General features: G+C 39.1%; 1 protein-coding gene across 1 annotated transcript; it reads right to left on the reverse strand.

The window, feature by feature from the left end:
• Positions 1 to 3108: 3108 nt before the first annotated feature.
• INTS13 (integrator complex subunit 13) lies at positions 3109 to 22254 on the reverse strand. The gene is made up of 17 exons (XM_072331664.1): positions 21949 to 22254; positions 21094 to 21325; positions 19727 to 19801; positions 17613 to 17815; positions 17268 to 17348; positions 15891 to 15981; positions 14268 to 14396; positions 12667 to 12751; positions 10894 to 10983; positions 10549 to 10638; positions 8488 to 8666; positions 7539 to 7709; positions 6981 to 7135; positions 5781 to 6011; positions 4862 to 5001; positions 4017 to 4152; positions 3109 to 3795 (listed from the first exon to the last, which is right to left on the reverse strand). The coding sequence occupies exons 2-17, from the start codon at positions 21316 to 21318 to the stop codon at positions 3756 to 3758; spliced, it is 2121 nt and encodes a 706-aa protein (XP_072187765.1). The 5' UTR covers positions 21319 to 21325; positions 21949 to 22254; the 3' UTR covers positions 3109 to 3755.
• Between the last annotated feature and the right edge of the window lie 18 nt (positions 22255 to 22272).

The raw sequence follows: 22272 nt of genomic DNA on the forward strand, positions 1-22272 counted from the left end.
ATGATCTTGCCAGGCACAGAGGTGAAGCTGACTGGCCTGTAGTTCCCTGAATCTTCTTATTTTCCCTTCTTGAAAGTTGGGTTTGTGTTTCCCCTTTTCCAATCAGTGGGAACTTCACCAGACTGCCATGACCTTTCCAAGTATGATGGATAGCAACTTGGCAACTTCATCTACCAGTTCCCTCTGAACCTGGGAATGGATCACAGAATGGCCTGTGTTGAAAAGGACCACAATGATCATCCAGTTTCAACCCCCCTGCTATGTGCATGGTCACCAACCAGCAGACCAGGCTGCTCAGAGCCACATCCAGCCTGGCCTTGAATGCCTGCAGGGATGGGGCATCCATGACCTCCTTGGGCAACCTGTTCCAGTGTGTCACCACCCTCTGTGTGGAAAACTTCCTCCATAGGATCCTGTGGAATCCCACAGACCTGCACACCTTGAGGCTGCCCTTGAGCTTCATGTAATTCACCATGTACTACTTGGAAGAGGAAGTTATCAACACATTCCAGAAACCTCTTTGACTTCTGGTGCGCTGCCATGTTGTCCTTCCAACAAATGTTGGGGTGGTTGATGTCCCCCATAAGAACCATGTTTTGTGAACGTGAAGCTGCTCCTATCTGTTTATAGAGACCTCATCAATTTTGCTTTCCTGATCAGGCGACCTGTAGCAGACATCTGGCACTGCCTCCTGCACCTGCCTTCCTTTTAATGCTAATCCATAAGCTCTCTGTCAGCTCCATGGTCTCCAGGTGCTCATTACCCATCTATTCCTACATCCAGCCCTGAGAGTCAGCCCAACACCCCTCATTGATGCCAAAGACATCACAGCCCGGTAGGTATGCACAGGCCTACAAGCCCTCCTGCTTGTTCCCTATGCTCCTTGTGTTGATGTACACACTCTTGAATTGGGCTTCTGTTATTGCCGATTTACCCTGAGAACACATTTTGACACTCAAAGGCAAAGTCAGTGAGAGGATAAACATTTTAAAGGGCACATTTATGCTGACATCTTGATTTGTCTTTATTTTTCACAAAGGTCCCAAATTACTCAGTGTTTGCACTGCATCTGGGCTTTACCCTGTGACACAAGTTGTGCAGTTTCCCTTACTGGAAAAGCAAACTGTAAGTCAGCCCCAAGCCAGTATACCAAGATCTGTATCTGCTGAAGATCCTAAAGTGAATGGCTATTTGCCTTGCACTCTCCCAGAGGCTGCACACAAAGAAATAAAGCTTCTTAGAACATGAAACCATAAGGCAACTATGGTATCAGAGTGTGATCTCGCTGCCACATTGCATAGTGGCAATATACTGCTGAACTCCAACTGAAAAGCATGCAGAGAAGCCATGCTGCACACAGGGCAGTCCAACAACCACCAACACTGCTTTCACACAGCAAACAGCCACTAAGAAGCACACAGCCAACAGATAGTTTGTGCAGGCTAAATAGCCTAGACATAAGTGCATGCTCCTACTGTCAAAAAAGTGAGCAGAACCAGATCTAGTGAAGCAGAAGGCAGAAAGGGAGATGAACCGTGACTATTAAACCACAAGTATGAAAGCACTGCTGACCCATTAAGATCTTTCTTGGAGGAACAGTACTTGCTTTACAAATGTAACAGCAGCAAAAGGATTTACTTCTTGCATAGGCCGGTAGCATTTGTCCACGTCTGCAGCTTTGATTAACTTTTTGAATAAGTACAGAATCTTCCAGTTGACAACTTCAAGTTTGCAAAAGACATTCAGCTATAAGCCAGGGCTCGTTTTTGATGCAGAAGTCAAACCAACAGTAATTTCCTGTAGCTGGGAGTCTATACATCAAGTTGGTAAGTTAAATAAGTTACCTGGAGGTGCAGCATATTCAGAACTGCCGATCGATCTGCACAAAGCCAGGCTACAAGAGCAGAACCAACACACACCCTGAAATGAGATTCTGCCACAGGTTTTTAAGACAGATTTAAGATGACCCTGCCAAATTTATGATCTTTTTGCATTACTTTTGTCCTATTATTGATTTTTTTTTTTAAAAAGAAAAGTGGAGTGTAGTAAACAGATGTGTTTAAGGTAATGACTGTGTTGAGGTGCAACGGTGTGTACCAATACCATAGTGAAAATGTTTAGATGTAGGCTTACAGGTCTTTAAACTTACTATGGGAGTTCATCACTTTTAATTCACAAACAAGAAATACCTTTCATTTCTACTGCAAGCTAAGCTACTGGAGAAGAAACCAGAGTTTTTTTGTTTCTTTTCATCATCCACATTTCAAAACCTGCACTGAGAGACCAGTTCACCTAAACTCCGTAAGTAGTATTTAACACAAGTAACACATGACTTTAAAATGAAAACCTGCAGGACTACACATCTATGTTTATCACACCTTATTTTCAAATACGAAAGGAAGGCCTCAGACTTCAGGGTATCCAAAAAAATCATACATTGCTCCTGTGAAAACTACATACATTCTTAAATGTAATCAATATAGTACCAGGCAAGTACTCTCTTCTCACTGCAATAAACGGGTCCTACAATCATTTAACAAATCACACTTAGTGCCTAATTGTGGCTACCAATGTAAATTTACCTGCATATTTGTATCCTGATTCAGTCATCATGAAGTATGGTATTTCAAGTTTCAGATGAAGAAATATAAACATATTGATTTAGTTTTAAGGCCTCTTCCTGAGCTTTTCTACACTGACAAACCAATACATTAAAGCTGCGGGACCTTCAGTTGCTTATACAGGCTAAAATAAAGCAATGGGAGTAGATCAGAGGAAAACTGATAGAACTCTGCTAAACTCAACTGAAAGCATAGAAAGACTGGGAACTAGTTTCTGAATGAGGTTTTATTTTTCTATCTCTATAGCTTCATGCCCTGCTCTTCTGTGACTGGCACGTTGAAGGGATCAGCTACTTGGAGAGATTAGCAGAGATTCTACTGGGGGAGGGGGGGGACAAAGGAAGACTGGTCATTAGATTTGTCATTTCACAGCCATATTCAGATATTCAGAACAAGTCTCCCCTTTACGTTTATAAGTATTAGGGCCTAAGGTGGCCTAAAGCCACAGGTAGTTTGGAGGTTATATTCCATCAAAAAAAAAACATTTAATGGTTAGCAAAAATTTTATTTCAATTTTGTTTAAAAACACTCAATTCCAGCACAACAACCTGAAAGGTTTTGCTCTCTAAAGTTCATTCCTAACAAATGTTAAAAAGTTCTTAAGCCAACACTTTGTCTTTAAAAGCACTCACACCCCCCACCCCACCACTTGCATGAAAACCAAGACTGACACATTGAGAAGGTATTCAGTGTGCGGTCTTTTCAATAACTCTGGATGCCTGAGAAGTTTCCTATAAATAAAAGGATTAATGAACTGAAATTAACTGTATCAGTTATTTATCAATTGAAACTGAAGCTCTTCAAACAGTCAGTCACCGCTGTATTAAATACTTATGGAAAAAGACTTCAAATTCAGACCAACATCTTTGACAATCTCATTTAGTCCTTGGCAGCAGAGGTTTTCTTCATTCTAAAAAGTCGGCTGTACAGTACTTCAGGACAGGCTCTATTTGCACACCACTCAGTGTGATACGTGGATTTTACAGTTCATAGAAAAATAGAAATACAAAAAACTGAAAACAAAACAGAATTAAACAATTGTACTAAACGGTACCAATTTCAACTCCAACATCACGGTGTTCTGGCTTTTTTTTCCCCCCCTGCGCAATTTAGTCGTATCCTGTTTGAAGAAAATCATTGCCGTCCAGTTTTTCCATTCTCTGTCGTTTCCATTCTGAAATAGCAGAAGACAATTGGTAAGGGTCATCATTGTTAATACAATCAACAGACCAAGAAAAAAAATGAAATAAAAGTTTATTTGCAATTTTTGTTTTGTAAATTTTGCATATTATAATCCTCAGAAGCATAAGCAGTCCTTCTAACGCAAATAAGCTATTAATCCATAGTGCATTTGACTATTGCTTGAGTAGTAGTGATACATTTATTGATACAAACCCATTTTCTTCTTTCAGATGTTGGTACAGCTCAGCTTTATTGTTGACAGAGTTCAAACGACCAATAAATTCCTGGTGTTTCCTAGAATTGGCGGTATTAATCCTGTTGCTCCATAAAGACAGCAAGGACATCGGCCCTAAAATTGCATGCAAAAACAGGCAAAATCTGTAATTAAATGACTTAGTTATAATAAGGTGATTTATTTCTGTATTCCTAAAACATTATAAAGTTTTAGAAGAAATTACAGACACGGTAGTACAGCACTAATATTATAAAGCCTTGTAGGCCTCTTACACTTGTAATATAGACTACATAAGTACAACATAAATAGAGTTACAGCAGTTGAGTTGCTGCTTTATAGGAGATTGAATTTGTTTCACAAGCAAAATCATAACACCAAGTCAGCCATTATGACGGACACCAGCAGCTCAACAAGGAAAAGAAGCTAGTGAAAAATGTCCCTTTGACAACCAGACCATTTGGTATGTCTACATCCATTAGTCAGCAAGAGATGGCTGTTTCTGATACCCACTCTTAAATAATACTTCTGTCAGAGTTCCTCAGCTAGCACCAGCAGAAATCTGTCCTTGTCTCTTGTCAATCCAATTGTCTATCTTTAGGTTGACCCAGTGCCTCAGTGTCTTTCTTTTGACATTAACTTGTTAAGGTTAACACATTTACCAAGAGCTTCTCAGCCTTAATTAAAACATTCTCTTCACACTAATTCAGCTTTTACTCCAAGATCTACCTCATTACTTTAGGGGAAAAAAAAAAAAGCCAAACCAAAAACACACTGATGTACAAATTTTCAAGTGAGAAAATCTGTCACAATTCCTCTGTTTTACCTTTTGCCTTTTCTACTACAGGCATTTCATCCATTGTTATAAGAGGCTTTTTGTTGGGGGGCTCAGGAGAATCGGGGGAATCTTTTATGACTTCTGCTTCCGCTAGTTCTTCTTTTTCACGATCCAAAAGACCTTTTAACCTTTTTGAGAGGGAAGGAAAGCAATGAAGGAAGATACACTACAACAGCACCTATTGTTTCCTGACATTTCTGTACTCTTCAAGTGACCCACAACCCACATCATGAGAATGATGTTTCTACTGGCCACTCATCAAACTGGGAAACTTGAGAAAACTAGCCAAATAATCCTCTGGAAGACTTCAAGACCATCAAATATATTTTCATTTCCTTTTAAACATGTTTATCATTCTCACTGAGGTAGCCTTTTACTCTTTAGCATAAGTAGTTTGAAAGAAGAAAAACAGATCCTTAACTGCGACAAAAGTTAGGATAATTAACATGAATTATAAACTGTAGGTGCTAGGACACTCATCCTTGATATTCAACCAAAGAGACCAGCCAAATTAACTTGGATATATCCAAGCAATTGCAGTTCAAGTGACTGAAAAATGTGACTATACAGTTGATTTCCTGTTCTAATATTCCTACAGTACAGTGTGTTGTAGTTATGAAGTAGTGTAAAGCCCTGCTAAATTGTCAGCAACTTGTCCAAGAGCCGTATTTGTAAAATATTTTTACTTAGCACATTTGATAAGCAGGCACTATAATAACAACAGAGATTTTTCCAGATTATTAATGGCAACTGACAAAAAAAAAAATTGTGATACACAATCACTGCTCATACTTTTAACTGTGCCTTACCAACAAATTAAATTAAAACCATTTTACAGCAATTCTCTTGAAGACGATCATTATAAAAAACATTACATAATGGTTTTATATTACTTCAGAAAATGTACCTTTCTGATTCTTGCCATGGCTTATCTGGTTCATAGTCCTTTCCTGACTTCTCTGACTTGTCTTCTTTATCTTCTCTCTTTCTGCCACGTTTCTTGCGTTCTTCTTCTTCTGGGGGTTTGCTTCTGCAAGCCATCAAACACTCTAAGACCCGCTGGTGCTTATCAGAGTTACCAATGTGCGCTCGTACAAGAGTCTCCAGTTCATTCCACATAATCCGATACTGTTCATCCCTAAGCAAGGGTAGGAAAAGCAGAACTGTATACAGGATAATCTAAATGAATAGCTAAATTAAATATCTTTATTTCTGTGTCACATTTTGGTATATATTTTTGTTTATCCCCCGAGCTCTCTCCTTCATTTGAAGGTCTATCCACACCTTAGATTGTTCCATCCTTGAAATTCACAGAACCACATCACGTGATCTCTCTCAATTAACATTCAGAAATCAGTTTAAGTTGAAGCATAAATACTGATTCCACTGACAGCAAATTCTTAACTTCCAGGAGATCTCATTGCCAAAAGTTACTTCTAAATTCAGTCAACTGTTTGCTAACCAGAAAGTTGAGTAATATTGTGATATGCCGATGGCCACTCAAGTACTGAAATGCCTGTGATTTAAATAAATCTTTGCATAAAAACAAAAATGAGGAGTCTTATATTGGTTGGCTGTAAATAATTTCCAGATGACTGGGAATCTGTTGCAGATTAATTTCTTTCCAGTTAATTCTTGGAAATACAACACATCTGTATGTCACCATTGGAACAACAGATAAATGAATATCCTATGCAGATTTTAAAAGGAGCATTCTATATTTTAAGTAATGGTTTCAAGTGTATTTGAGTATTTTAATAATTCAATTTTATACTGCTGTTTGCTTACAATATTCTTAAGTTCCCCTTTTTAATCATTTGGCATTATCCCACTTTCTCTCCCATAGCTTGCGTCACCTTTCTCAATGGTTATTTTCAGATTCACATTTAACATACAAACTTTCAGCAATAAAACAACTTCTGTTTCCTAACATTCAGCACAACCACTGCCACTAAATAGTTTTTGCAAAGTATCTGCAGCATTTGCATATCAATTACTATACTCTATATTACCTTCGGCCACACTTCAAAAACACGTAGGAAAACAATATAAATGATATATTTCTGAGAAACGTGCAACAACAACAACAAAAATACTGGTATTTAACCTCTTAGGGCCCTTTCCTCTGGTACCAACTGTTGAAATTGGCAGCGGATCATTTTTCCTCTCCATATCTACCAAATTGTATATTGTTTTTTGACAATTCAATACATCCTCATCTGTCATTGCTTCTTTTACAATCACACTGGCTAATGGCACTACCTGCAATACAAAACATAAGTTAAGAATGGGAAGTCGACATATTGCAGGAAACTAGCAGGAAGATGAAAAAGAAGTCTGAGTAACCACGGAACAACACACAACAAAAATGCTACATTCTCCTCTGAATTTAATAGTAACACTGAGTTATAACCACGTGCATGCTTTGCTGTCTTCACCCATAACAACCCAGCAGCTCCATAGCTAAGCCAGTTTCAAGTACGACACTCAATTTAGATTAAACAGTTACAATCTACTGATGTTAATTACTGAAGTTTAAAATCAAATCTTGAAATAAACTCATTCTGTGACAAATGACTCATCATATAGTTAGCACTTCCATCAAGCAGCAGATTCAAACTTACTCTAGACCAGAAGAAAAGGTTACACACCCAAGATTACTTACAGCTTGCATGTTGAAGATGGTAGTCTGAGAAATAATCATAGGCCAGTAACGAGTATGTTTCTCTAATTGATCTTTTGCACGTTCCAATGGAATTTCAAGAGTTCCATCGATCTTATATCTGGGTTCTAGAAAAGGAGTTAATCGGTTTTCCCTCATAAATTCACCAAAATCCTAATGATAACCAAACAAAATAAAGTTAGGAATTTCTCTAACAAAGTAGCTTTCACTGAATGGGTGAAACAGCATAGTCTTGCCTATCATTAACTGCGTACCACCACCATTAAGCCTGACTCCAACACCCAGAGCTCTGTTTCTAGCTTTCAAATTTGCAACATTCTTTGAGGCAAACATAAAAATTCATAATAACGGGTTAAAAACTGACATGAAGTTTTAAATGAGAACGTCTTCTGGACTTATAAGGTATTTTGCGTGTGGTAAGCAGTTTTACTACGTTTTCTGGAAGTAACTCCTGCTTACATACAGTAGATGCAAAGGAAGTGTTAAAAAAAATGCCTCCTTACTGCCTGTTCTATAACCAGAGTTCAAAGCTGACAACTTCATCTTTCCTACTTATTTCACAATGCATTCACGCACAATCAAGCCTTCCAACAATGACCATGCTACAGTTCTACTTGTACCCAGCCCATACTAAAACCTTGCCAGGAAAATGCCGTTTCAGAATCAAAACTAAGATTAGATATGGATAGTGCATAAGGCAGCAAGAGTTTCCTCAGCATGGAAAGGGTTCTATGAAGCACACGTGACAATAAACAGATGTTCTACTTTGTACTAAAGATACATCAATGTATACAAAGAAAAATCAGACTATGATGTCATGTAAACCACCACAAATCTACAAAACACACACTGGAATTTCCTATACACAACAGCCATTGTACTACATCTCTTGTCATCAATGTGAAAATAAACTAAAAAATAGAAGCCTTACTGTAATCCGGTAGTCAGTAACTCTACCACCGCAGCCTTCACTGATTGATGGGGGATCTTCTAGAATTGATCGTGAGCTGCTTAATACATGCAGAAAAATTTCTCCTCCATGGCTGCTGAGCATGTGACTGATTACTTTAGAGCCAGACTTGCGTGGCTGTTCCAACAAAACAGAACGACCTGTTGGAAGCGAGATCGGTTGTTTACTCTGTTTCCCTAAACAATACAGTAAGCTTTTAAATCTTACACAGAACAGCTGAAAGGCCCCCTCCCCTCCTGGGAACACATTACCGCTTTAATAAGCAGGACATTATTCCTAGGAAAAATAACCATTTAGACATTCATATGGTATGCTGACTTAAAAATAACAAGCCATTCATACACAAAGATAATGTTGTATACTTAACCATTATCTTGCTCTATGGCAGAAACTCATTAATAGCACCTTCTACAAAAAAAAAGCATAACCAACTCAAGAGGTAACCACTTATACTATTTTTAGTAGTTAAAACAGGCACAACTTCCCAGACACACAAAGTTGTCTGACTTATTTTCATTCTATTACAACAAACAAAGAGGTGTAACCTCCAAACAGCTTGTTACAAGGAAGCAGAAACAGAAGACCAGAAGGGAGTAGTTATTTAAAATATACCACCAGTTTTAGTTCTAATTATTTTTATTGACCAAAGTAGTTCTCCAGTACAGAATCTTTAGAAAAAAAAAAAAATACATAGAATAACTTCCCTGGGAAAAAAATAAAAAACACAACAACTTCCCATTAAAAGGATGTTTGTAATGCAGCCTTTTTTTGCTTACTGTAAAGAAACACAATTAAAGCTGACTACATACCTCTAGCGTTATGATAAGGGTATCATCACCTACAGAAAGGAATGTTTCCTACTAAACAGCATACAACATATTCTACATTTGGATTCAGTAAAGGACTTTCAGAATTCAGTATCTGCTCTCTACCTCTTTCCTCTCATTTCCAGTTATTCATATGACATGTTAAATATACTCAGCATTTTCACAGTATACAGACATACCCCTCTTTACACAGGCTGAAAAACACACAGCAAGTTTTTGTTATCAGGAAGGCTACAGAGGTAACCACTGCTAGCAAAGTCCAGCCATCTCCTAAAGGGACCCACCACTGCCAGAGCTGAGCCATGAGCAATGCTGGGTACACCTCTGGGATAGCACTCTTGTAAAGAAAGGGAAAAACAGCTGCACAACAACAGCTGGGAGAGAGGAGTGAGAAACGTGAGAAACGGCACTGCAGGCACTGAGGTCAGTACAGAAAAAAGGCAGGAGGTGCTCCAGGTGCAGAGAAGTTCCCTACCCATGAGAAGCCCATGGTGCCTAGACTGTCCTTCTGCAGCTCACGGGCACCATGTAGCCCACAGAGGACCCCAAATTGCTGGAGGTGGATGTGGTCTGAAGGATGCTGCAGCCTGCAGAGGGCCCCCACAAGAGCGTGCCCTGAGCAGGAGCTAGAGCCTATGGAAAAGAGCTCATGGTGGGGCAGGAGGCCATAGTGGGGACCAGTGCAGCCCTGAAGTGTGGGCCCCGTGGTACATAAGCCACACGAGCAATGCTTGAAGAGTTGCAACCCATGGAAAGCCCATGCACAACCAGTTCCCACAACCAGTTCCCTGTGCTACAGGGGGGTAAGAGTGATCATAAAGGAGCAGCCAAGACTAAGCACTATGGGCTGACTGCAACCTCCACACCCCTGCATTAGTCAGGGAGAGAAGGAAAAGTAGGTGTAGGGAAGTAGGTGCTTTTAGTTCTCACTGCTCTAGTCTGTTAGATAAAAGCAATAAATTACATTTATCTACCTGTGAGGAGTCTATTTTGCCTCTTAAAAATAAGGGTGAGAAGATAACTTCAGTTGTCTCAACCCACGAGTCTTTTCTCATCTGACTTTCCCCCCATTCTGTCGAGGGGAACTGAAAGAGCAGCACAGTGAAGCAAAAATTCCTACCAGTGCAAAGCCACCACAGCGTTCCATTTCTAATATTAACAACTTTAAAATAATTAGCCGAGGACACAAACTTACCATTAAGGAGAAAGTTGGTAAGGCATGAAGATGGTCTGCTATTTACATCTACTGGTGAAATTCTGTACGCTCCAGTGCAGTAGTGTAATTCTGAAAAATGAAAGAAAGGTTGAACCTAGTTCCAAACAGAGAAAACAAAAAACATCTCATGTAATCAAAAACAAGGTTGAGGCTGGCATCGTTTCACCACTATTAAAACAAGATGCAATCAACAGTGACGTGTGCAGATTAAAGTTAAAAACATCAACAAGAACTACCTCCTTGCTTAATTCTTATCAGTACATGAGGAGAATATCATCCAACACAAGTTAGAATAGCAGCTTTGTAAGATCCCACGTTACATACCTACACTATTTGTTCGAGGAGTACACCATTTTAATGTCACAGTTTCTTTAAACGCGCCTTCTCTGCTATTGCCACCGACGTGATTATCACCTGCAATATCAAGTCAGAAGAACGTGAATTGTAACATGATCAAACATTGTCTTTGCCTCACAAAAATTCAGCAAATATTTGAGTTGTGGTTTCCTTTTTACAGTAGTACTTCATGCTTACAAATTTAAGGTACAAAATATTTAATAAGGTGATCACATATGAGAAGTAATCTAATTAAGCTAGATATTTAACAAGTGAAAGAAATCCCTACTTCAATCACAGTACTTAAACTTCTAAAAAGAAAAATCAACAGCTATTGAGTGGTTGTAAAAAGGAAATGCAAGCAAAACAGTGTAGAACCAGAGTATGTTCCAAATATTCAGTTCAACACTTAGAGAATTACAGATACTAAGTAAAACAAAACATAAACAGCCTTTTTTTCTTAAAAAAAAAGATGAATCCCTTAGCAAGCATTAAGAGCCCTTCTTTAAGGCTGATTAGCTTATGTACATAACATATCTCAGCCTAAAATGAAACTGATCTCAATGCACATTGGATGATTTGGGCTTTTGAGGGAAAATAAAATTCAGTCTCATCATCCAGCATCTTTGCTTTGTCAAACTCAATTTGAACGCCTCAGCATGGTTTTCTTATTTATTTAGTACAGGCCACAGGTGTTTCATCACTACAAATATTTTTGTATAACATCACACTGACAACTGGTCTGGTAGACAGCATCTAAAGGCATTAAAGCAGATATTTTGTAATTTATTGTTCTAGGCATTGATAAACAGCCAAAATATCTTACTAATCATGGAAGTAACTTGCAGAAAAAGCTTTTTTAATGACTAAGACTTCAGTAAAAATAATTGGAATTCTTTTAGAAAGATCTCTCATGGATTAAGTTTTGCCTCAACACCAGTTTCCCAGCAACTTTGATAAGAAATAATATCTAATTAAATAATCAACTCTCCCCATTCCTAGTACTTAGTACTGTTAGAAGATGGATTTTAAAATAAATAAAAGAACCAAAACCGACAAGATCTGATGAAAACAAACTGAAAGGGCATTGCACCAGGAGTCTGGTTTTGGCTTCCACTAGCACACTTATTCCCTGAGCTCCTAGGTTTCACACAAGCATTCCTGAGCCTCACCCTTAAAACTTTGTACTTTCAACATGCATAGTAAGTTCAAGTCAACCAGAATTCAGTATTGTAAGATGTTAAATAATCACCTTCTTAATACGCTTTAAAGCCATGCAACTGAATAGTAAGGAACATCTATAGTCAGTAATTAGATACATGTATTTTATACATACAGCAAGACATATGATTTCTTGTGACTCAGAGCCACTTAAAAAAAGTTATGAACTATGCTGAGAAATGAGAAAACAAAGCCTATAAAAACTTCAAATGAGACTTTAGCACTTCAGAAGAAGCACGTAATAAGTATTCCACCAAACACTGGTAGACAGGGCATTTTCAGTTGCTTGCTTTAGCCTTTAAGTAGCACCAATACAGAAACATTTTACCTCACTTTATACTTTAACAAAATGTAATATCATCCACCTTCTGCAAAATCGTCCCCCCTCTCCCCTACATTTACAAATAAGGTGTCCTCTTAACTCTAATAATTTTAAGGTTTGAAACTTGCATCAGTTCAAAGCTCATAACCCCTGCTTGTTAATCCTTCTAGCATGTAAATGACTGAATAAACTACATTTAGAGAATTATTTCTACTTACCACTCTTTAAAAAGTCAACATGTGCTTCTTTGTGATGAAGAAGCTCCACATCATAGTTGGCTGATGTGTTAGCATGTTGTTCTTCCTTTAAAAGAGACAGGCAAAAACAATATATACAATTATTTCCAAGTAGCAATGACTATTTTTATTTATAAATTATTTTGATGATTTGACATTCAGCTCTTACATTACAGGAAAACAAGTCTCCCAAGTGCATCAGACAACAATGGGACTGAAATATTGAGGAAACTGTTCTCTGATCTATTTAAAGATGCAGCCTTCTCTTTCCTTACAGGGTTTGAAAAAGGCTAAACTTTCTTAATGTAAGTGTCATGACAGTGTACATAGTGGAAGATGTAGACTTGAAATTGATGTAACTAATTTTACTTAAACTAATAACATTTAGGAAGCCTCACCAGACCAAAAAAAGACTTCGAATGTATCATCATTTTTTTACACTTCAGGTGCACGGAAAACAGTACTTTCAACTTCAAGTTGATAATCACTGCATCTTTAAACAGCAGCAACAGATCAGCAAAAATGGAAGAGCAACCCCACTAATTTATTCCAAGTTAAAAAACATGAACGAGGAACTCAACATAGTCTATTACTAAGGACAAAGATAGAAGGGAGAGGCATACCAGCAGCACACAGGTCAGACTACAGACAAGGTATTTGCAAGCCTACAAGTCATGTTCATATGAGGAACTAAGTCAAAGTTTATTAAAAATCAATGTCTCATGACATTTAATTCCATGTTCTAACTTATTAGATCCATATCAAATCGCTATTTTTGAAAGACATTCATAGAAAATTGCTGTTTTTCAAAGAACACAATAAGAATTGACAACATTACAGCCTTCAATGGTTTTTAAAAATAAAAAGTTCATCTGCCCTTATCCTTTGAATACTTCAAACCAGGCAGAAAGAATTGAAAAAGAAAATTACTCTAATCTTAATTATTAAATACTTAATTGTTCTGATTTCTCTCCCTTGCAGTGATAAGAAATAAACCGGAACGTAAACAACTTTGTCCAGATCGTTAAATTTAATAGCTTCCTCAAATAGATTGTATCCCATCCTTGTCTTTCTGTTTTATAGACATTCAGAATGGAAATCCTTCTGGAAAACCTTTAGCCAAAAACCAGCTGTTAGTTACAAACACCTTTATTTTGAGTGGGACGACGAGACAGAGGAAAGAGTTACTATGCCACTAAAATGCACACGGGTCAAGAATATCTAATAACACAACTAGAAAAAGACAAGAGAATCACAAAGTAATTTGAGGCAAGTAAGATTGTATTTATGACATAATACAGACAGAACTGAAACAACACTTGTATTGCTACATCAAAAATAGAGATCCAGCAATACATTTTGTTCTGTGGTCCTTCTTTACATTCTTCCTTTACTTTACTTTTACTAACCTGGTCACAAACATTAAATGTGGGCTAATAAAAAAAAAAGAAACAAAAAATGATATGGAGAGAAAAACAATGTAAAAAAATCATTTAAATTAAAAAAAAAAAAAAAGAAAAAGAAAAAAAGCAAATAAATTTAGAAGCAATACAGCTAGCTAACAAAGCAATAGACAATATTACCTTCATAGGAATGTTGGTTATTGTGGTTGAAGCCAGATCAAAGTGTTGTTGTACCAAAACATTCAATTTTGTTGCTAAATGCCGTCCTGCACGGACACTGTGCACTTCACTGGTTAAAACAGGTGAAAGCTAAAATAAATTGACAGAAAACACACAGTGTTAATGGAATAGACTCTAGTATCATAGAACAATATGAAGCACTTGAAACACTGAACTCGGAACATTTATGCTATTAAATTCAATCAGAAAGAAAACCATCAAGGAAAGTTACAAAGAGAAAAACTGCTTCTTTTTCAGAATTCTGCACATTGTGTCAGTTGCTACAGTTGCAGATTCTGCAACATGTCCTGAAGTTAAAAGCATGCTACCAACTCCGAACTCCAACTCATTAATCGTTAACAGGGAGAATACCAGGACATAGGAAAAGAACCCTCTTTTCAGGTCTAGTGTTTCCCTCTTTTACCCACTGAATAACAGGTGCAAAGCTCTTTCTAAGTATCTGCATGTTAAACAAAACACAAGCTCTAAGTTGAATTTGATTTTCCAAATAACGACACCACTCATTTTTAAGCCTAAAACCAATTATTGTCTTATAAAGGAAGGACATAATCGTTTATACAGTCATGCTTTAAAAAGATAAAAGGAAAACTAGTGAGTATTTCTGTACAGTATCTCAGAACAGTAGCTGCATTCCCTTTCATTTGAAGTAGGATGCAAGACAAGATGCCCTTTGTGTTAAGGCCAAGACATCTTCCTTGCATTCTTTTCCTATATCAGTACAGAGCAGCCTGAATGTCAGCACAATACACTACAACATCATTTGCATGTGTTTGCATACAAGTTCATACAGAACACATTTTTGCTACAACTGAAACGTTCACATAGAATAATTTCTTATATGCATCATTTTATCTTTTTATTTCATGATTTTTCATGTTCCTGTAGTGTACTTTAAAGATCCGATGAACTTCAAACATTCCATATTCCTATGACATATTACCCCTTTTTTTGGAAGCAGACAAGCTTTCCAAGGCTTTCCACCATAAAGGCATTCTGTTGGCTAGCACTTGACCACACAGATCAAGGCATCATTTCAGTGTCATGAGAAAAATAATTCAACAGTTAAAAATCATAATGCATCAGCTTGAATAACATGGAACACTGTGCTGAGCAATACCACTGTAATTTAACAGATACATGTCAGAACATGCTGCTGGCTAGCAATTCAAACAGGTCTTTTACAGAACAGTTACTCATCCATCCAACATACAAATAGTTGGTGGTTTTCCATTCAATTCCTTCTCAAAAGAGAAATCAAAGCAAACATTCTCTCATCCTACAGCATTTATTTCACACACATACACACAAACAGCATGAATTACTACTGCAAGAAATGTAAGAAATGAAAAATATGATGCCATATATGCTTGCATACTATAAAAGAAAACATGCACTTCAGATGACAATATGCAAGATGGCAACTTCTCAAAGAATTGCCACCTGTATTTTTTCCTATACCTTACCAGGGGCCCAAAACTTTATGGAGGCTTAATTTGCATTGCCTATTGGAGTCTGACACTGTTCTTAACACTGGGATACATTTTCTCATGTTAAGACCTTTACCTCTTTTTTAGGACGATCTGAAACAAGGCTGTCTTCACCAACCGGGTACGTGTGGATTAAGACCAATTCACATTTCTGGATCTGCATCAAACTTGAAAATAAAACATTCTATTTAACCTACAGAGCAGCAAAAAGCATTTTAAAAGTATCTTATAGAAACTACATGATCTCTTGAGACTGGTCTGACCAAAAGAGCACAATCCCAGATGGCACAATATACAGTTTAGAAAATGCTCTCAGAAACAAAGTTACATAAAATACATCCAAAAGCATCATTCAAAATAAAGTATCAGAAAAGCACTTGTGCATCACTTCTAGCCCTTCAATTGCAATAGTACTGTGCTACATTTTTACAGCTAAATAAAGCAGATCCTCAACTTGTGTACTATTTACCTTCATCATCTGAAAATGGACACTACAGAGGATTTGTCTCAGCAAGCGTGCCTGCAAGTGTTAGCAGGAATTCTGGTGAACATGGGGCTATGCCAATATCATGTCTATCTCCTAAAACAGCTGGAAACCTGGAAAGATTGAGACACTCTCTTGCATCTGTTGCTACAGCAATGTATGAAACAGGTTACTTAGCAAGGTTCTGAATGCCCCCTTCCTGGAAGCACTCAAGGTCAGGCTGGATGGGGCTTTGAACAACCTGGTTTAGAGAGAGGTGTCCCTGCCTATAGCAGGGGGTTGGATCCAGATGGTCTTCAATGTCCTTACCATCCCCAAACCATTTTATGACTTTATGGCAGGGCACCCTTAACAATGGACTTAGCATCTAATTTCCTGGCACTAGTGTCCTTCATACATATACAAAACTGCATTTGCAGCTGCTAAACATAGCTTCTGCTATATAAGTGCCTATGGAGAAATGAAGGATAGAATCTCAAGCTACTATATACTTTGCAAGGTAACACACAATTCCTGCATCAAACAGTTCACTGTTTAATTAGACAAAGCGCACAGTAGTAAAGCGGCATAAGGAAGGGGATCAAGAGATGCCTTTATCCCAAGGGAACACGTCAAGCAACACTAATTCAGAAATTAAAAACTACCTTCAAGCCCCTCAGCTATTTCAGTCTAAGAAAACGGAAAGCGAAACTAATTTGCTGCTTTCAAGCAAGAATGCAGATGCACAACTGGTAACTGTGCCTTGTTACAGGACTATAACATCTCGTGTTTTAGATAAAGATAAAAGATAGCAACCTGACAAAACATTGTCCTAAGGGGATAAAGAACGACACATCATCTGAGAACCCTCTATTTCACAGCAGCATTCAAACCACTCATCAGAAAAAGGTTTTAGAATTTACATTTGTATTTCTTAGGGAACATACCAGGCACACGTAGGGAAAAACAAACTGTTGAAGGAGTACTCACTGATCTGAATTAGCTGCAAGCTTGTTATGTTCATGAATGGTTTCCTGAACGTAATCCTCAAGCATCCGAACGTGACTGTCACTGGAGAGAAACAAAGTTTTATGCAATATTATAAATACTCTCATTCAGAGCAACAAGCCAATACATGCTTTTCTATTTAAAGTGAGATTTTTTCATTGCTTACTGTAGTACATATCCATAAACAAAAGCATTAATAAGGCAAGAAATGCTTTACTAAGAATATAGCTACTTAGAGCATTAACTTATGGCAATCTATGAAATACTTCTAAAAAAAAAATGTATGAAATCCCTTTCTTGCCGGCAGAAGCAAATGATAATATATACCTTTTTGCATTAGTAATGCAGATTATTCTTCCTCTATTTCCAACACGTTCTGCATTCTCCATGAGCATGGTTCGAGCCTCGTGCTGGTATTCTGTTATTTTGCAAAGTGCTTCCACTGCAGCAACCAGCCCATGAAGTATGCTGCAGCATTCTGGATCCGCCCGAGGATTAGGTGGCCCCACGGCTGCTAAGGCTGCCATTAACTGGATAAAGGAATGACTGAAAGTTACTTTTAAGGCATCTGTTACAGTTTTCAGTTATGAGAAAAGTTACCATCGTCACTAATTTTATGTTCCTTCACATTGTCAGGGGAAAAGCAGAGCAATACAAGACCTGCATATGCTCCCAGACTTTGGAAAAACACCAACCCCAGGTTACCCTATGCAGTTGATTTAGTATGCATTAACAAGCCTGTACAATATCATTTCTCATAGAGAGAATACATAGCCATAATTGCAAATTATATCCAACACCTATAAGAAATTCTTACTTTATCAACTGAAATTCCCTTTCATATTCTGAAAACTTGGAAATCTAGTTGCTTCCTAAAGTTTTTCAGAAAATGAGCTCATTAGATAAGAGTGAAAGCGAGAATAAAGAATACAAATACTGTTTATATCTTTGAAGTTTATTTGCACAAGTGTAAAATTCAAGAAGTATCACTAATTCACAGATGAAATGTATATCCAGCTAATTTCTTCATACTGTTTATTTTAATATAATTTGATTCAGAAAGCTGCTTGTATTTCTGAATATTGCTGCCTATACGGATCACCCAGCCAGCATTTTAATTCATAACATAAATACTGAATATATAATCACTGAATGGCTTGGGTTGGAAGAGAATTTAAAGACCACGCAGTTGTAACCACCCTGCCACAGGAGGGGTTGCCACCCACCAGATACACATCTTTGCTTATGCTGGGGTCCCCAGGCCTGGATGCAGTTGAGACCTCAGGAGGGCAGAGTAGAATGGGGCCATCACCTCCTTTGCTCTGCTGGCTGTATCACTTTTGGTGAGGGCCAGGATACAGTTGTTGTCCTTCCCAGCTGCAAGCACACACCGCTGGCTCCCATCCATCTTTTTTGTCCACCACAACCTCAAGTCCTCCACAGGGCTGCTCTCAAGAGAATTTTTCTCCCAGTTCATACTCATGCCTGGGACTGCCCCAGCCCAGGTGCAGCACTTGCATTTGGCCTTGTTAAACCTTGTGCCTTAATACTTCCAGAACGCTCTGCTCCATGATCTTTCCACACACAAAAGTGAGGCTCACTTCTCTAGTGAGACTGTTTGGGTGACAAACAGGTGCCTCAGTGCTTCTCAACAAGAAGTCCCAGTTATTTACACCCTTCACCTTTTACTTGGTGGCACAGGTACTAATAAAGACCAACTTAATGTGATTGTCCCTTCCTGTGCCTTGATTGTTACCCACATCCACTCTTATTTTCAGCCCCAGAGCTGCATGTCCGTTATGCAAGTAGATTTCAAGAGCAAAGGGCAGACTTCTCCTCTTGCTCCAAGCAGAGAAGATGCTGCTGTATCCATTATCTTGCATTTTATTGGACTCTATCTCCTCAAGGCTGAAAGCCAGGTTAGTTTCTTTCCCTCACAAGGACTTAAGACAGCACTGTCAGTCTGCCTGCAACACTGCACAGTACAACATCACTCTGTCTCATACTTCTAGATATTTCACTGCCTGATGATTTCCCTCATTCAATCTAGACACCTGCTTGAGAAGTTCACTGAGCTGGGCATACTGGGAACCCCTTCCCCCCAACTCTCAGACCCTTGGGAGATGAAGGAGCTTCACACAACCAAAACCCTGGGCAGCTATCTTTGTACCTATGGGGGGCTCCCATTGCTGCTCCCAACCCTGCCCCTCAACCTCTCCCACATGGGCTGGCAGCCCCTGCCTGTTCTCATCTCACCCTGGGGACTCCCCAGTTGCAGGACCTCTTCACCCCACCCTAGTCTCCACCTATTCACTTCCTGCTGAGCTGCAGAACATGCCTGCATGGGAGCTGATCACCTTGGAGCAACTAATAACACATCATGATTTGTCCTGTGATTATACTAAACATTCATTAAAAAAAACAGCATCTACAATGCATACCTCTTGCAAGTTCTGGTCTTCCTGGGTCCAAGAATTCAAAACATGAGCTCCAGAATCACTCACAATGAAATTTACCTAAAAGCATATTAAAAGTTCAGGTCAGATAACAGTCAGTTAAGACCATGGATTATGGTTACATCTCCAAATCCAAACTGACAAGGACTACACCTCCTCCTTCAGACTAACTGATACCCTGTAGATGTATGCAATTACAAGCCAAACTAAAAGTAAGACATACACAAAAAGCATTCAGTCCTGCCTCATTCATAATATTACTTAGAGAGTAAATGATTAGCAACTTCTTATTCAAGCATTTGTTTTTAAGCCATCAAATCAACCTTGATACTGAGTTAGTATTTCATGATATTATGAAGTTTTAATAAATACGTAATATTTCCAGAAGAAAAATCTACCGCAAAGTTCAAATACTGCAGTACAGCAAGCTGTTCTCCAGATGTCACAATAGATTACAGGGTAAATACCTAGCAAGATCTACTCCATGTCAGACAGCAAAACACACTGTAAAGTCAGCAGAAACAGTCAAGAGGAAGAATATCTTCCATCTCAGTTTCTGGTCCTTAAAGCACACAGGCTTCAGATTAATTATATGATTTACACCAACTGAGCATATACTTGATACAAACCCATGATGAGACAAGACTGCAGTTTAAATTAAGCATATGCTGCCTGAGAGCCAGGACACGCAATCCACCCAAGCAGTGAGGCGGACATATCAAACCACTGAACAAGCAGCATTGGGTAGCATCAAGCAAAGCCCTGCTGCTTTCTAGAACAGGCTGTTGGTTGCCTTTACTTTGTAGCAATATCATTGTCACAATTTTTCTTCCACATTTTTTTAAGGTGATCAGCCCCAGGAAATTTCCTAAGAGTTTACCCAATAATATGACAACATCAGGAACCAGAGCTTAGTGACAGAGCCACCAGGTATTTCTGCTTCTAAAGAGCACCTGGGAACCCTCTCACTTTTTCAAACCTGCCCTTTGGAGAGATATCCCACCTATTCCCATCCAATTCCTTTGGAGTTAGCATTGAAAACCCTGAAGTGCTACCAAGTATATATATTTAGAACCAGAGTATGATATGCAGCAAGTCCTCCCTCAAATTTTGTGAGCACTTCTCACGTTCTGCACAAAACACACAAAGGCCCCCAAAATTAGCATCAGAATCCCATTAGATGTTATTTAAAGAGTTTTTAAAAGCAATTCACTGTATCAACAATATGAATATACTCATAATAAACTATACTTAGACTTCTAACAACAGCAAGCAGTATTAAAAGCTTCATAAAAACATGAATGTACCCATTATTCTATTAACTATCATGCAGAATTTGTAGAAAAACTTACCAGTTTCTTGAAAGGAAAAATGTCATACATTATTCTGCAGTACTCCATAGACGATTCCACTGAACAGGTCCATAGTGACTTTGATATAGGTGCTAGAGGTATGATTCCTTGGGTCCGATTCTTTACTAACATATCAAATTCAACATGCTGTCTACAGGATTCTGCCATATACGGGCAGTGATCCACAACAAAAACAGTTTTATGAGACTCGGAGAAGATTTTCATTTTCTTCCTAAAACACATATTAGAGTTGGAAAAAAAACAATGCAGGAGACAAACATATCACCGAATTACTGCAGGGTTCACATAGCACAAAAATATCTTACTACAACACTTGAGTTCTGAAGTGGTTATCTCACACTATTTAGGTTATACATTGTGTCTGTTAGGTGTAATAACATCCTATTAGGCTTCAGGACACACTACTAAGACTATTCACGTAAAGAGAAAAATACCTTAGCCCTTATATTTAGCATACTAGATGCATAATCATTTCTTTGTCCCCTAGGAGGAAAGATACAGAAAATACGAACGCATACAGTTGAAAATTAATAACACACTGCATTATCTTCCTCCCTCCTGTGATTAAAAGGTATGTTTAAGCAAAACTCGTACCGAAACGGCTTGCTATCTAGAGCATTCCTGCTAAAAGTAACAGGAAAAAGACACCCATGATTAGGCTACACAGGCTCTGAAAGAGCAGCAGTATCAAGGCTCTCGGGTTAACTTCCAGCCTTTGCTTTACGCTTCTCAGTCAGAAAGCGCGAGGGCAGGAGAAGCACACGAGAAAGACGAGGAGGGCACAGCCACGGCAGAGCCCGCCGGGGGAGGGGGCGCGCGGGCGGCGTCTCTTACTTGGGCCGGCTCCTGCGGTGCTGCAGCGGTCCCGGGCCTCCTCCGCGCCGCGCCCGGGCCCTGCCGCGGGCTCGCTCCGGGGAGGAGGGGTAGGCCCCACGGGGCGCCCTAGAGAGGGCCGGGCGCGGGCGCCTGCGGCCGGGCGGCCTCCATGTCCCTCCGCTCGCTTCCTCGGCGGCCGCCGCCGGCTCTGCTGGGAGCGCGGGGCCCGGCTCCGGCCTCCGCGCCCGGCGCCCGCGGGGGTGGGAGAAGCGGCCGCAGCCCCCCCCGCTCCGCCCACCCCTGAGGCCGCGAGACCCCCGCGCGGCCACTTACGCCGCTGGC

Source organism: Excalfactoria chinensis, chromosome 1, assembly GCF_039878825.1.
Source record: "Excalfactoria chinensis isolate bCotChi1 chromosome 1, bCotChi1.hap2, whole genome shotgun sequence".
NCBI lineage: Eukaryota > Metazoa > Chordata > Aves > Galliformes > Phasianidae > Excalfactoria > Excalfactoria chinensis.

Bases quoted from the DNA above. Each gene is read 5' to 3' on its own strand.
- INTS13 (XM_072331664.1), bottom strand. From the start codon at position 21,318: ATGAAAATCTTCTCCGAGTCTCATAAAACTGTTTTTGTTGTGGATCAC. The intron at 17,349-17,612 runs GTATATATTATC...GTTTCTCTCCAG, and splicing joins TGCATTACTAATGCAAAAAG to TGACAGTCACGTTCGGATGC. The intron at 4,153-4,861 runs GTAAAACAGAGG...ATGCAATTTTAG, and splicing joins TGTAGTAGAAAAGGCAAAAG to GGCCGATGTCCTTGCTGTCT.